General features: G+C 47.5%; 1 protein-coding gene across 3 annotated transcripts in view; it reads left to right on the plus strand.

Annotated features, from left to right (window-relative positions):
- capn15 (calpain 15) overlaps nucleotides 1-14,641 on the plus strand; it is a 78,523-nt gene that overhangs the window by 15,456 nt on the left and 48,426 nt on the right. For all 3 annotated transcript variants that reach the window (XM_063221862.1, XM_063221861.1, XM_063221860.1), the window contains exons 2-3: nucleotides 2,857-3,133; nucleotides 5,222-6,820. In XM_063221862.1, coding sequence (XP_063077932.1) covers nucleotides 2,879-3,133; nucleotides 5,222-6,820 — 1,854 coding nt within the window. In that variant the 5' untranslated portion in view covers nucleotides 2,857-2,878. The remainder of the gene's footprint in view (nucleotides 1-2,856; nucleotides 3,134-5,221; nucleotides 6,821-14,641) is intronic.

Here is a 14,641-nt window from a genome sequence, read left to right on the forward strand (position 1 = left end):
GCAAACGCACATGCACATTACTCTTTGTCTGCATATATAGTCACCAGGAAACAGTAGAGGAGGTTTTGGTGTGTCCATAGCTTCCTTCGCATGCATGCATGCATCACATCCATCCCCACACACGCGGCCATGCACACACACACACACACACACACGCACATTACTCTTTGTCTGCATATACTATAGTTACCAGGAAACAGTAGAGGAGGTTTTGGTGTGTCTTGTATTATGCATGCTCCTCGTGAGCTTGGTAAATATATGCCATTAGTTTTCGCCCGTCCACAAACATGTTGTGCAATGAGCACACACCCAGACAGTCATGGGATACATTCATAGCCTCCTTTGTATGCATGCCAGCCTGGATATCCATCCCTATACACACACACACTGGTGCAGACACACACACGCACACACACACACGCACACACACACACACACACACACACACACGCACACACACACACGCACACACACACACACACACACACACGATTCAGCATGGCAAGAAGGCTCACATCATCTACCATCAAGTTGACTATGGGATGTAATTAGTTCCAAGTTGGGAAAGACTCAGACTGGTGCTAAGGCAGCACTGTGTTTTTAAAAAGATATGTTTTTTGGGGGCTTTTTTGCCTTTATTTGGACAGGATAGTGACGGTACTAGTGACAGGAAGAGAGTGGGGTGAGAGAGATGGGGAAGGGTTGGCAAAGGACCCGGGCCGATAATCAAACCCGGGTCGGCCGCATAGCAAATGAGTGCCCTACCATTTGCGCCACGGTAGGGTCCGGCAGCACTGTGTTATGTGAACCCACACACTCATACATGTTATCTTGGGAATTGACTAAGGTTGGAAGGAAGAAAGGGAGGAAATCTTTCAAGAACACTCCTCCACAGCACACCCGGTGTTGGATGGTGGTACTGCAGTCGTCTGTCAGTGGCCAGTGGGCTCATGGCCAGAGCTGAGGAGTCTGTGCTAATGGCTGTTGTTCAAAGGCCAAGTGTGTATGTGTGTGTGTGTGTGCGTGCTTCGGCGCTACAAAAAACGTGTGTGCTCGTTCACTCGGTTTTTAGCAGAGTAACTGCGGCCAAATGTCTGGCTGCGTGTGTCTTGCTGTGACCGTTACAGCACTCACAACTCACTGAGACCTGTTTGTGGATGCAATGTAGTGTACACACACACACACACACACACACACACACACACACACACACACACACACACACACACACACACACACACACACACAGCGTCATATTCATACAGTACACACACACACATGACATGCACACATTGCTCTTTCTCTACATACATAATCAATAGGAAACAGTAGATGAGGTTTTGGTGTGTCTTGTACTGTATTATGCATGCTCCTCGTGAGCTTGTTAAATATATGCCATTAGTTTAAGGCACTGTCGTGTGTGTGTGTGTGTGTGTACGTGCGCGTGTGTGTGCGCGTCTTGTGTGTGAGCGGTTGCGAATATGTGCGTGTGTTTCATGCTTTTGTCGTTCACTTCTTGCCATGTCTGTGACTATGCGTGTTTGCTCGGGGCTGTGCTTCAGAGAGAGTGTATCCAGCTGATGCAGTGCACAAATTTCAGAGCTGAAAGAAAGACCTAGAGACCACTCACTTAGACTCGCTGTATAAAGGGACAAGGACAGAGAGGTGTGTGTGTGTGTGTGTGTGTGTGTGTGTGTGTGTGTGTGTGTGTGTGTGTGTGTGTGTGTGTGTGTGTGTGTGTGTGTGTGTGCCTCTGTGTTTGTTTGTGCGTATGCGTATGAAATGTGTGTTGTCTGTGCCACTGCCCTCAATATCCCCCGGAGGCATCCTTTTTTCTTTTGTAGAAGACCAAGTCCTTCCCAGTTTTTATTTCATATACCTCTCTCTCTCTCTCTCTCTCTCTCTCTCTCTCTCTCTCTCTCTCTCTCTCTCTCTCTCTCTCTCTCTCTCTCTCTCTCTCTCTCTCTCTCTCTCTCTCCTTGTTTGTTTGGCTCTCACTCTCTCTGTATTCCATTCCCCATTGAAAGGCAGCATTGAAAATGTCAAGAGTGGCGGTAGACTGCCATAACAGAGCCACAATAATGGCTGACCTCCTTGTAACTCAGCAGCCAGTTGTGAAGTGCTTTTCTAGACAATGTTGCCAAGCGTTATAAGTTAGGGTCCATTTGCACCCAGGACTATGAAATAAAAGCATGACTTTAGCTATATGTTTATGCACACGGAGCTCTAAATTAATGTTTTTTTTATCACCAAATAAAATGGCAAGTAGATGCTAGCCAAACACTCACTCCATAGTGGGTCAAAGTGGCTAGTAAGTTGATCTTTTCTACCAGCCAAACCGAATTTTCACCTGCATTTGGCCAGTTGGCTGGTGTTCATTTAGAGCTCTGTATGCACATCACTCTAAGTTTACCGGATGATGGACGCCGGCGGCGCACCTCAACGTTGATGACAGCAGTGGACCTAATTGGTAGACTATTGTGGTGATCTTTGGTGTGAACAAGGGCCTGAAGCCTTTTGATGTATTGTCGCACAGCAGGGTTATTGGCATGCTCAAACATTCACTCTCACTCACACCCACACACGCACACACACACACACCTCAATTTCACACTGTATCCACGTCTACCTCACCCATATTTCTCTCTCGCTCTGGCTCTCTCCCTATCTCCCCCTCTTGACTTACTGTCTCTGACATCAGGTATATTAATGGTTTGTTTTTTTTATCTTTTTTCTCCTTCAATTTCTCTCTCTCTCTCTCTCTCTCTCTCTCTCTCTCTCTCTCTCTCTCTCTCTCTCTCTCTCTCTCTCTCTCTCTCTCTCTCTCTCTCTCTCTCTCTCTCCGTCCCCCTGTAGTCACTCCCACTCTCCGGGCTCCATGGCGGCGGTGGTGCGTGCGAATGGCGAGTGGTCTTGCGGACGCTGCACCTTCCTGAACGCCAGCGGGGCGCCGCGCTGCTCCATCTGCGAGGCGCCGCGCCAGAAGCCCGACCTCAACCACATCCTGCGTCTCTCGGCCGAGGAGCCGCGCTGGGCCTGCACCCGATGCACGCTCACCAACCCGCACGCCGCCGGCTCCTGCTCCGTCTGCGGGGCTACGCCAGGCAACGGGCCACAGCTGGCGCTGCCACAGGTAGGACTGCTGCCCACAACCTCATAGTACAATACCAAGCGCCACGCAGTGGTCATGACATGAAACCCATTGTGATATAATGAATGAATGAATGAAACTTTATTGTCATTGTACAGATACAACGAAATTGGTAAAGTGCAGATGCTCACGGTGCTTAAAAATCAACAAAGAAACCTATATCTTATATATACTGTATAAAAAGAATTAAGATTTTAAAAAGTCAGCTGTGCAAAATTAAGTGTGTAGATTGCTTTTGGATAAAAACTGTCTTTTAGCCTGTTGGTTTTTGTACCCAGAGCCCTGTAACGCCTGCCTGATGGCAGCAGCTCAAGCAGTTTATGTCCAGTATGGTAGGGGTCTCTGATTATTTGCTTGGCTTTCTTCAGACAGCGACAGGAGAACAACTCCTCTAAAGAGGGCAGGGGACAGCTGATGATCTTCTGAGCTGTGCTGACCACTCTCTGAAGAGCTCTTCTGTCCGCTGCAGTGCAGCTGGAATACCACACACATACAGTATATCACGAAAGTGAATACACCCCTCACAGTTTTGCAGATTTTTGAGTATATCTTTTCATAGGAAAGCATTACAGAAATGTAACTTTGACACAATGATTAGTGACCTTTTAACAACATATTTAACCGCTTACATTTCTTGTTCACTCAGAAAAAAACAAAATGCTTGACACCATCTAAAGCAAATTTGTTTATCTTGGTCTCAAGAGAGATGAACAGATCAAGGATATGGATCACTGGAACCATGTCGTGTGATCTGAAGAGACCAAGATAAACAAATTTGCTTTAGATGGTGTCAAGCATGTGTGGTGGTAAACAAGTGAGTTTTACAAAAAAGGTGTATCCTCTCATAAGCCAAGCATGGTAGTGGGACTGACATGGTTTGGGGATGCATGAATGCTGTCAACATTGGCAATCTGAAATACACCTAAAAGAAACATGCATGTCAACATGCACTGTGACTACTGAAGCAGATCATGATATTCTCCATAGGATTGCATTCAAATCTCACACCAATCTATTTAAGCCAGATGCAGACTCAAAATTCAAAAGTTCAATGCAAAGAAAGGTTGAAACGCACACTGATGACCTCCCTTGTCATCCCTTTTCATTTCGTTTCATTTTGATACGATTCGAGCCAACATAGCCCCCTCTCTACTGGATTTTAATCTGGGGTGTACTCACTTTTGTGAGTACATGTTCAAACATTAATGGCTGTATTTTGTTTTTTTCCAAGTGAACAAGAAATTTAAGCGGTTAAATATGTTGTTAAAAGGTCACTAATCATTGTGTCAAAGTTACATTTCTGTAATGCTTTCCTATGAAAAGATATACTCAAAAATCTGCAAAACTGTGAGGGGTGTATTCACTTTCGTGATATACTGTAAACAGTATGTTAGGATGCTCTCTATGGAGCTTCGGTAGAAGGCCACCAGTAGACTTTGGGGTAGATGGTTAGCCCGTAAGACCCTAAGGAAGTACAGTCTCTGTTGTGCCTTCTTGATGGTGGCAGTGGTGTTGGTGTTCCAAGTAAGGTCGTCCCTCAGATGCACGCCCAGGAAGCGGAAATCAGAGACCCTCTCCACACAGGCTCCATCGAAGACCAGCGGTTGAATGTTAGCCTTTGTCCTCCTGTAGTCCACTATCAACTCCTTTGTTTTTGTGATGTTTAGGAACAGATAATAATGCGATACGATATGGTATTGCACCTGCTAAGGTTCACAAGAACCGCACGATACAGTACGCATCACCATACAGGAGTCTAGGGATGCACGATACCACTTTTCTGTCAGTGAAATGTGATGAGATGGGAGATTGATGTTTCGTGTAATGGCAATATCGGTGCCTTGTATCAGCAAGTGTTTGAGTATGAGTATAATGACTAGTAGAGTAGCTTAATTGATCCCCAGGGGGAAATTTAAGATAATCAGCAATTATCAGGGCCATTACATGCACACCTACTGGGGTCGCGATGCGATACACATTGCCATATGATGCAATACTTAGTTACTGCACTTTGCCTTTGCAGGGCAGTGTTGTCATGACGATTTTTTTTGTTTTGCACACCCCAACCAGGTGCCCGCACCACCACCACCACCGCAGCAGCTTCCGGCCAAGATCACCACCACCGCCACCGCCGCCATGCCCCAGGAGTTGCCCTCGTCCTCCCCCAGCCCCGGCGAGTCTCCGCTGGAAGAGCCGCTGCCCTCCATATCGGTGCGGCGGTCCTCCACGGCGGTGCTGATGGAGGTGAGCTCCAACGGCGAGCTGGCCGGAGCAGGGGACGCGGTGCTGGGCAGTGGGGGCTGGGCGTGTCCGCGCTGCACGCTGCACAACACGCCGGTCGCCATGTCCTGCTCGGCGTGCGGCGGCCCCCGCAAACTCTCCCTACCCAAGATCCCCCCCGAGGCGCTGGTCGTGCCCGAGGTACGGACGCCCGTCCTGGGCTTCCCAGTAGGACACGCGGGGGCGGTCGCGACGGTCAACGCCGTGGGACAAACCCCGCCCCTCATCGACCTCACCGTCGAGGACCCGCTGCCATTGGCCACTCCGGAGCCTGTCGTCACGCCCCTGTCGTCCTCGGCGTCCTCTGTCCCCTCGTCGTTACAAAACAACCCCGTCCCCCGCAGCCGGCGCGAGGTGCCTCCGCCCAGCCGGCAGGCCAACGCCGACTCCAAACACTCGCACACCCCCACGGGCGGAGAGCCCCTGCTGGGGAAGCGGCTCAGCGTGCTGGAAGAAGAGGACTCGCACCCCCCGCACCACCAACACCATCACCACCACCACCACCACCACTCACACACGCACAGCCAGACGCCCATCATCACCTCGCCCCCCTCCTGGAAGTGTCCCGGCTGCTCGGGGCTGGGGAGCGGACGCTGCGAGACCTGTCGCTCCTCCTCCTCCTCCACCATGCGCTCCACCTCCTCCTCCGCCACCACCTCCTCCACCTCCTCCTCCTCCTCCTCCTCTTCCTCGTCCTCGTCCTCCACGTCGTCGGGCGACGTGATCGACCTGGTCGGCGAGTCGGTGCGCTTCACGCCGGCCTCGCCCTCCAGCCCGGACTTCAGCTCGTGGGCGTGCTCCAAGTGCACGCTGCGCAACCCCACCTCGGCGCCGCACTGCTCGGCCTGCGGCTCCTCCAAGCTGCACGGCTTCTCCGACCCCTCCGCCGCCGCCGCCACCTCCCCCTCGTCGACGTCGTCATCCTCCGGCGCTCAGTCGGCCGCGGCGCGTCTCCAGTCGTCCCGCTGCTGCCTCCAGTGTGGCGGCCTCCCGGGCTCATCGTGTGGCTGCAGCAGTACCAAGCCGTCCTCCACTGCCACCTCCTCCTCCTCGAACTCTGGTTCTGCAGCGCCGCGTAAGACGGCCCGCGTCTACCCTACCTCTTCCTCCTCCTCTTCCTCGTCCTCGTCCTCCCCTGCGGCGGGCCCCTCGTTAGGAGGGCTGGCGGGCATCGCCGCGGGCCAGTGGTCGTGCCCGGCCTGCACGCTGCTGAACGAGGGCCGGGCCAAGCACTGCGGGGCGTGCCACACTCCGCAGCAGTACGTGGCGCTGAGGAAGCTGGGCAAGCCGCTGAAGAGGCGCGAGAGCGTCCACGTGGAGGCGCGCCGCCGGACGGACGAGGGGGAGGCCAAGGAGCTGTGGGAGAACATCGTCACCTTCTGCAGAGAGGTAAGCGACACGCCGGCTGTGCACAGTGTGGTACCTGAACACTTGCAATGAATAGTTCAGTGAACTTGTTCAGAATTTGGGGCGAACTTGGAACTGAACGCTAACTATAGTGTTCTACCTGCACAGTTAATCGAAATGGATTGGGGGGTAAAAAAATTACATACACATAAGTGGTCATGTGTGAGAGAGAAAAAGGATAGTGTGTGATGAAAGGAGATTCTAAGGATTCTGACTTTTGATTCTGAATAAAGCTTAATTCCGCTTTGAAAACGTCATGTAAACACCTTTATTCGGAATTATAGGAAAGATCAAAGTAAACTCGACGGAACTATTTAATTCTGGAATTATTAATTCGTAATTAAAAACGTCATGTAAACGTATAACGAGCTTATTGAAAGAGGTTAGGCCTGAGCACATGGCTGGTGTAGCTGCTTTTGTGTGTCTTTCTCATCAGGGTAGCTGGTTTAGTCTGAGGAGAGAAGCCTTTTGTGCACAGTGTTTTTGTTTGCATAAATCAAAGGCCTCTGCTCTCTGTGAGTAGCTAATAGGAAACTGTTGACTTCCGCAGGAAGGTATGAGGAGGGAAGGTATGTGTGTGTGTGTGTGTCTGTCTGTCTGTGTGTGTGTGTGTGTGTGTGTGTGTGTGTGTGCGTGCGCGTGCGCGCGTGTGTGTGTGTGCTAAGCTCTAGCACATGCATTTCTTTGTGTGTTTGAGCTCATGCGTTTCTGTGTGTGTGTCTGTGTGTGTGAGGTGAATATAAGCATATTGACTGTTATATTGACTAAAGGGAAAATGGGATTACCAATTGCAGAGTTACAGCAATATTACATGTGTGTATACCATGGTAGGTATAGTATGCGTAGCTTTGCATTTTCAATTATGTTAATGTTGTGGTGCATGCCTGTGCGCAGGAGTTAATGGGTTGTGTTCAAGTGTGTGTGTGCGTGTGTGTGCGCGTGTGTGTGTTCGAGGGAGTGCTTTTAGGTCAAGTTCGATTTACATCGTGTGTTGATTGATTGAACCGATTTAGATTTAGGTGCGTGTGAGAGAGAACGTGTCTGTGTGTGTGTGAGTGTGCGCATGGTTGTCAACGTAGCAGTGTGTGTATGCGTGCGTGTGTGTGTGTGTGTGTCTGTCTCTGCGTGTGTGTGTGTGTGTGTGTGTGTGTGTGTGTGTGTGTGTGTGTGTGTATCTTTATGTGAGGCGATTGTAAATCACCGCTTCAGGCTCACTTGGCACACTTAAAACAATCCTATTAGAACGATGACAAGTTATCGCATCGAGACTGAGAAGCAGCCGACTGTGGCGGGCAGGCAGGCAGGCAGGCAGGCAAAGGACGCTGGGATTGCAGAACAGAGCACAACCTTCCTGCTCTATGAAATTAGCCTCCGTGTCCCCCCCCAACCTGACCCCTCATTTCCTCATTTCCCGCGATGCTACATCGCTACATCTTAAAATAAAAATAGGCCAAATTGGCAAGAGGGGAAAAAACTGCAGACAGGGCAACCTAGATATCGGCTTGCTTCTACTCAGGTCAGTGAGTTTGTGTGTGTGTGCGTGTGCGTGTTTGTGAGACAGAGGGAGAAGGAACATGTAGCAAGAGGGCAGAAAAGAGAGTGAATGAAAGAGATGGAGAGGGAGACGAAACGAAAATGAGAGAGAGAGAGAGAGAGAGCAAGAGAGAGAGACAGTGTTTGTGTATGAGAGGGAGTGTGTATACCAGTCTGTCTGTTTCTGCCATATGTGTACCCAGATCAGCTCTCTGAAGTGTGAAGACTAGGCCAACACATGCAAAGGTGGCACTCGGTATATTTTGCACAGACTTGGTGTGTACAGGGTAAAAGGTGTGAACAGTCACACTATGAAAAGCGTCTGTGTGTGTTTGCATACGAGCAGGGGTTTGTGTTTGTGTGTGCTTGCAGGCACCTAGTAGTAAACGCGCTGATTCCTTGCTCTCCTCAGAGGCTGTGTAAGTTACTGTACCTGGCTGGCCTTAGGCGTCGGTGGCTGTAGTTGTTTATCCTGGTGAGGAATCGGCGGGCCCCGCGCACCCATGAAAAGCTCGTTCATCATGGAAGGTGTGTGTGTGTGTGTGTGTGTGTGTGTGTGTGTGTGTGTGTGTGTGTGTGTGTGTGTGTGTGTGTGTGTGTGTGTGTGTGTGTGTGTGTGTGTGTGCGTGTGCGTGTGCGTGTGCGTGTGCGTGTGTGTGTGTGTGTGGCTTCTAGTATTAAACACACTGAACCAGCTCATCAGATCCAGCCAGACAGCCACCCCAGCCCATCATCCAACCCCCACAGCTTCCCCTGTGATGATCCGACCACCTGATTAATGTGACATTTCCTCCCAGACCCCCAAAAATCAACATCAGGCCCAATTAGTGGTGCGTCAGGACGCGGGTGCGTGAAGGTGATTTTGTTTTTTTCGGTGATTTGTTTGGCATTTTGCACACACCGCTTGCTTACAAGAGGAGCATGTTGTTCTCATGGTGCTTTTTTTGCACAGAGTGGTGGGATCTGGGACTTAGGAAAGTGCAGATAAATGTCGACGTTGGTGGGGAGCATGACAGAAGCAGCATGAGTTGGGAACACTCATTTCAAACAGCAGCACCCCCAGCCCACACACACACATACACACACACACAACACTGTGTTTTAGGGGAAAAAAATCAGTTCTACAGAATCCCTACGTTTACATGACTATTTTAATTCCGAATTAACTTACTTAAATTCTGAACAAAGCTTAATTTCACTTTAAAAACATCATATGAATATTTACCGACCCAGAATTAAATTTATTTGGAACTAAACTTTAATTCGGAATAAAGCGGGTGGTTTATTCCTCTTTTAATTCCGAATAAACGTGTTCCTCTGTCATGTAACCTTTAATTCCATTTTAACTCCGGTCGTTACGCGCATGCTCGGTGGGCACGCCATGGCACAAGATGCAGCAACGCACTTCCAGGCAACAAAAATGGCGGACGTCCGGTTGATTTCTTGCATGATAGTTTTTGCTTAATTTAAAGAGCCTAAGTGACTATAAATGTTGTGGCCAGTGGCCACCATATATTGATGTAAAAATGCACCACGAACGGATGTAGCACAACAAAGTTACTCCATATTACCCTTTTTCTAAGCTAGCCGGGTAAGCTAAACTTAGCATTTTAAATTATCCAGACCATAGGGCCATGTGCTAAGGTGTGTCCCAGGCTGAGGTAAATATTTTGGGGCTGAAGATCACCAGCTCCTGGTAGTACACAAAGCTTCTGGAGCTTGTTGACCACGCCCCCACGCCATATTTGGCTCGGCCAGCACCTGCATCCTCTGTCCAATCGAAATGCTTTCTTTGCCCCAGGCGTTTATTCGGAATTAAGTGAAAGTGCAACATAAACACGACGCAAAATGCTTAAATTCCAAACTATTTAATTCAGAATGAATAATTCGGAATTAAAATCGCCATGTAAACGTAACCAATGTGTAGAAAAGGAGAGAAGATAACCATTCCTTTTTTCCAATGGCCAACATTACAGTATTATTTTGAGTCTGCAACGGCAATATTATTGACAAATTATAGTCACTAAGGTCAATAGGTTCAATAGTTCAGTAATAGTCACTAATTTATTGTCAGTAATACATTATTCCCTACCCCCATGTTAATACCGTATGATTATTAAATTGTGAAAGACAAACAATATCAGATATCTGATAATAAAGACAATATCAGGTGTTCATGATATCTACAACGTTTGGTTATTAAATAGTGAAGGAGAAACAATATCATCTATCAGGTGTTCATGATATCTTCAGCGTAAGTGTTAAATACTGAAGGTGGTGGAACGATTATCAGTTAATTATGCTGATACAGTTTATCTCTAAGAGCCATCGCCATCATCTTTAAAAGCCAGGGAGAAGCCAGAAGCATTCACTACTTTCAATGCACTGCAAAGGACACAGAGTCTTTGCATTGGAATGGCAACAGGGTACAGTGGCCTTTGGGACTGGTTGATATTTTCATTTCGCTGGGAGTGTCATGTTCTCTGAAAGTCCAACCTTGCTCATTTACAAGGATGCAAGGAGGACAAATGTTTGTCACATGCATACAGTAGAAATGCTGTGAAACGCAGGGAACAAGCCCTTACTGTGAACGTGGTGAAATTTCATACCAAGAAAAGAGGCTTGTAGCAGTGTGGGTTTTTTTTGATAAGTGAACTTGGCAGCGCTATTGATTCGGAGTGCCTGCATGTTTTAATAAAAACATCAATGTGTGGCGCCAGCATATCGACAAGTGGCAAAGATGATACTTTTTGCCATATTTATGTTTTCCTCCCCCACTACACTTCTCTCTCAGACTGCGCTTGATTAGCGGCAGCGTAGCAGCTGCTGCTCGAGCTAATGAGCAGTGTTAATGATGAAGGCAGATGGATGAATAGCGGGCGATAAGCCGTTAGCATTCATGGCAGGACGCTCTGGAGCTCTAGCATTTCATTGAGCCATTGAGTTCTGTTGTTTTCACTTCTTTTTCGCTTTTAAGAAAACTTCCCCCTTGCCTTGACGCCAATGGTCCCCTGAGCTGCTCTGCTCTGATTGGCTGTTGCTCTTTTTTTTGCTGGACGCCAAATATCCCAACAGCCCCTTTGTCGGTGTGGTGGTGGTGGTGGTGGAGGTCACACAACAATTGGCTATAATCGTGCTTGTTGAATAATTCACAACATAACGACTCGTTTTCCCTGATTAGCCTAAAGTGTGTACCACTTTGCGTCCCCACACTTTCTCTCCCGGTGTGTGTGTGTGTGTATGTGTATGTGCATGTGCATGTGTGCGTGTGTGTGTGTGTGTGTGTGTGTGTGTGTGTGTGTGTGTGTGTGTGTGTGTGTGATCGCCAAGAAGACTGAACTGTGGGAGCGGAAAATTGTGGCTAAAGGGCCCTGTGTAATCTGAACTGGACTTTAAGATTACACCGCCAGGCTAAATTACATCCCGTTCAGGACAACTGGCCAGCTCAGTTCAGTCGGGTCCAAACCCTAACACAGGGCTAGGCGCTTCAAGGCTTCAGGCTGGTGGCTGGTGGCGGAAACCATGCACAGGACAGTAGGCCACATTTTCTAGTTGTAGATAGATAAAGTTATCCTAACATCAGCTTCTGCAGAGAGGTACGGCGCAGAGTGTGTGAGAGGGAGAAGAGAGCAAAAGGGAGGGAGTGAGAGAGGAAGAAAGATGATGTCACCTGTGTATGCAGACTATGGACGTTTTTATGTGACGTTTCACATGAGAGAGGATGAAGACGGGGCGCTGTGGGAGCATATCGTTGCCTTCTGCAGACAGGTAATGGGCAGAGTGTGTGTGTGTGTGCGTGTGTGTGTGTGCGTGTGTCTGTGTGCTGTGCGTTAAATGTACAGTATGTGCGTGTGCACATAGAGGTAGGACAGATTAATCATATCATGTGTCAAGTTATGAACTTCTACTGTGTGTGTGTGTGTGTGTGTGTGTGTGTGTGTGTGTGTGTGTGTGTGTGTGTGTGTGTGTGTGTGTGTGTGTGTGTGTGTGTGTGTCTACTGTATGTCTATGAAATTCTCTGGCTCAGAGGCTGTGGTAGAGCACCATTTGTTTCCAGGGAGCGGTAACAGCTGCTTGGTGTGTATTGTGCGCATGTGTGTGTTTGAGTACTCGCGTTATTTTGTGTGAGTAAAGGGGTGTCTGTCCACTCTGCGTATGTGTTTTAGTCTGTCGATTGTTGCGTGAGAGGAGAGCCTACGGATAGAATATCATCATTGTCTGCTGAAAGCTAACAAGCTTCATGTGACTTGTGTGTAATGACACCCACCTCAGGTTTGAATATTAAGGACTGCTGTTGGAATTAGTCCTTGTTGCCTGTATTATTGCAAGTTCCCACACATGGAAGAAAACTGCTCTCTTGAAAGATAAAGCCTTGGATGATGTAAAACGTTTGTCATTAGTCGTTATATGATTGAGCATGTTTCATGATTTCAGGCATTTATTTCTTGTTTTCCACCCTGCTCATGCATTTGCAGCATTACAGTTTTGCATGCAGCTAAGAAAGATGGAACCGCGGAAGGCTTGAGAACAGCTTCTAGGTCAAGACAATAATAGGGACCCTGGCCTTCTCAAGCGTAGAAAGGGCTCTTTTTTATTGAACTGGCTCAACTCATTTGCTGAAGCTTTTAGGTGGCACAGGGGAGGAATGTACTTGTAAAGTGTTTGCACAGTGGGAGGCTCTGGACAAAAGTGGCCATTCTTAAAGACCTCCCAAGACACCCCATTTCATTGGTTTGTCCAGCCGCTGCTATGGTTCAATCGAGTCCACACCGTCTGCATCACGGTGTGAAGCTGTGCACCTGCGCAGACTGAGGCAACCTCAGACAAGGCTGCACAGAGGGGGAGCTTACTTGAAGACACCCACAACAGAGGGGGAGGGGAACGTTGGCTTTGTGTACCAGACACTTTACAGGGAGATTGTTATTATTGTGCATGGCCTACGATTTGGAAGATGTTTTTCTCTTAAACCAGATGCAATTCTAGAAACATTTTATGAGCGAGCTCGAGGCGTAATGGTTAGGGACTTGGACTATAGATTACAGGGTTGCAGGTTCATTACCCACCCTTACCAATCCCTTCCTCCCTCTATGGCTGAAGTACCCTTGAGCAAGGCACCTAACCCCACATTGCTCCAGGGACTGTAAACAATTCCTTGTAAATATCTGTAAATCGCTTTGGATTAAAGTGTCAGCTAAGTTAGGGCTGTGCAATATATCAAATGTATTTTGTGATATCAATATTGCTGTCAAACAATTTCAAATTTCATATATATTTTTGTCATTCGTCTATATTGCCAAAAGGTAGGTTACGCTAAGCATAATACATTCCCCTCCACTTGCTATCCAACATTCATGCAGAACACCACTGTGTGTTTCCCTATGGCCCTCCACTCACACTGCTGAAGGGAGGGAAGATAGTTAATTATTTAGCACAATTATAATTATTATACTCTAAAAAATCGTGATATCAATATTGACTGAAATAATCGTGATATTGATCTTTCTCATAATCAAGCAGCCCTAAACTAAGTGTAATGTAATGTAATGTATGACAGATATTTGCAGGGAGATTGCTGTTGTGGATCTGCAGATGGTTGCTTCGAATTAGTAGATACTTGTCTCTAAAATGTACAGCTATGAAAAAAACACCACATTTTTAAACAAAAATGTATGGCGCTGCTTAAAATCTATTTTCTTTTCAAGTTTTCAATGGAATTATTTTTTTCTGTGTATTTCATGAGGTACATAGTGATCTTGCTGTGTGTCCTATCTTTCCCTTGTTCATGAATTAGCCAGTTAGATAAGATGGACTAGGACAAGATAAGGCTGCAGTAAATTCTCCAACCAATAAGGGCAATTCAAACGGACAATAAAATGGCACTTGCAGTCTAGCATATCCCTCCCCATCAATATCCTCTACTCTGGACTGACACATATAAGTCCAATTGGCCGATGGCTGATATTGATGATGGAAGATCATTTCACACATTTTTTTTTCAACATGTTAATATGAAAACTGAATTTGACATTTGGAATATCGGACAGCATAAAGACATCAAAGAACAGTATTATATGTATGTCCATTTTTGCAGAGGAAAAGGATGTTATTTGTTGACTTTTTGTATTATATAAAAGCGAAATGTGTGCTGCTGATGTACAAAAGATCCTTGGTTGACGTGAATAGTTAGTGAAACTTGCAAATACAGCACATGGATGTTTGAAGACGGAAGAAGGAGAGCTTTAGATGCCAAGCTGGCTGGCCGGCTCACAC

The sequence above is a fragment of the Engraulis encrasicolus genome, chromosome 17 (assembly GCF_034702125.1).
Source record: "Engraulis encrasicolus isolate BLACKSEA-1 chromosome 17, IST_EnEncr_1.0, whole genome shotgun sequence".
NCBI classification, from domain to species: domain Eukaryota; kingdom Metazoa; phylum Chordata; class Actinopteri; order Clupeiformes; family Engraulidae; genus Engraulis; species Engraulis encrasicolus.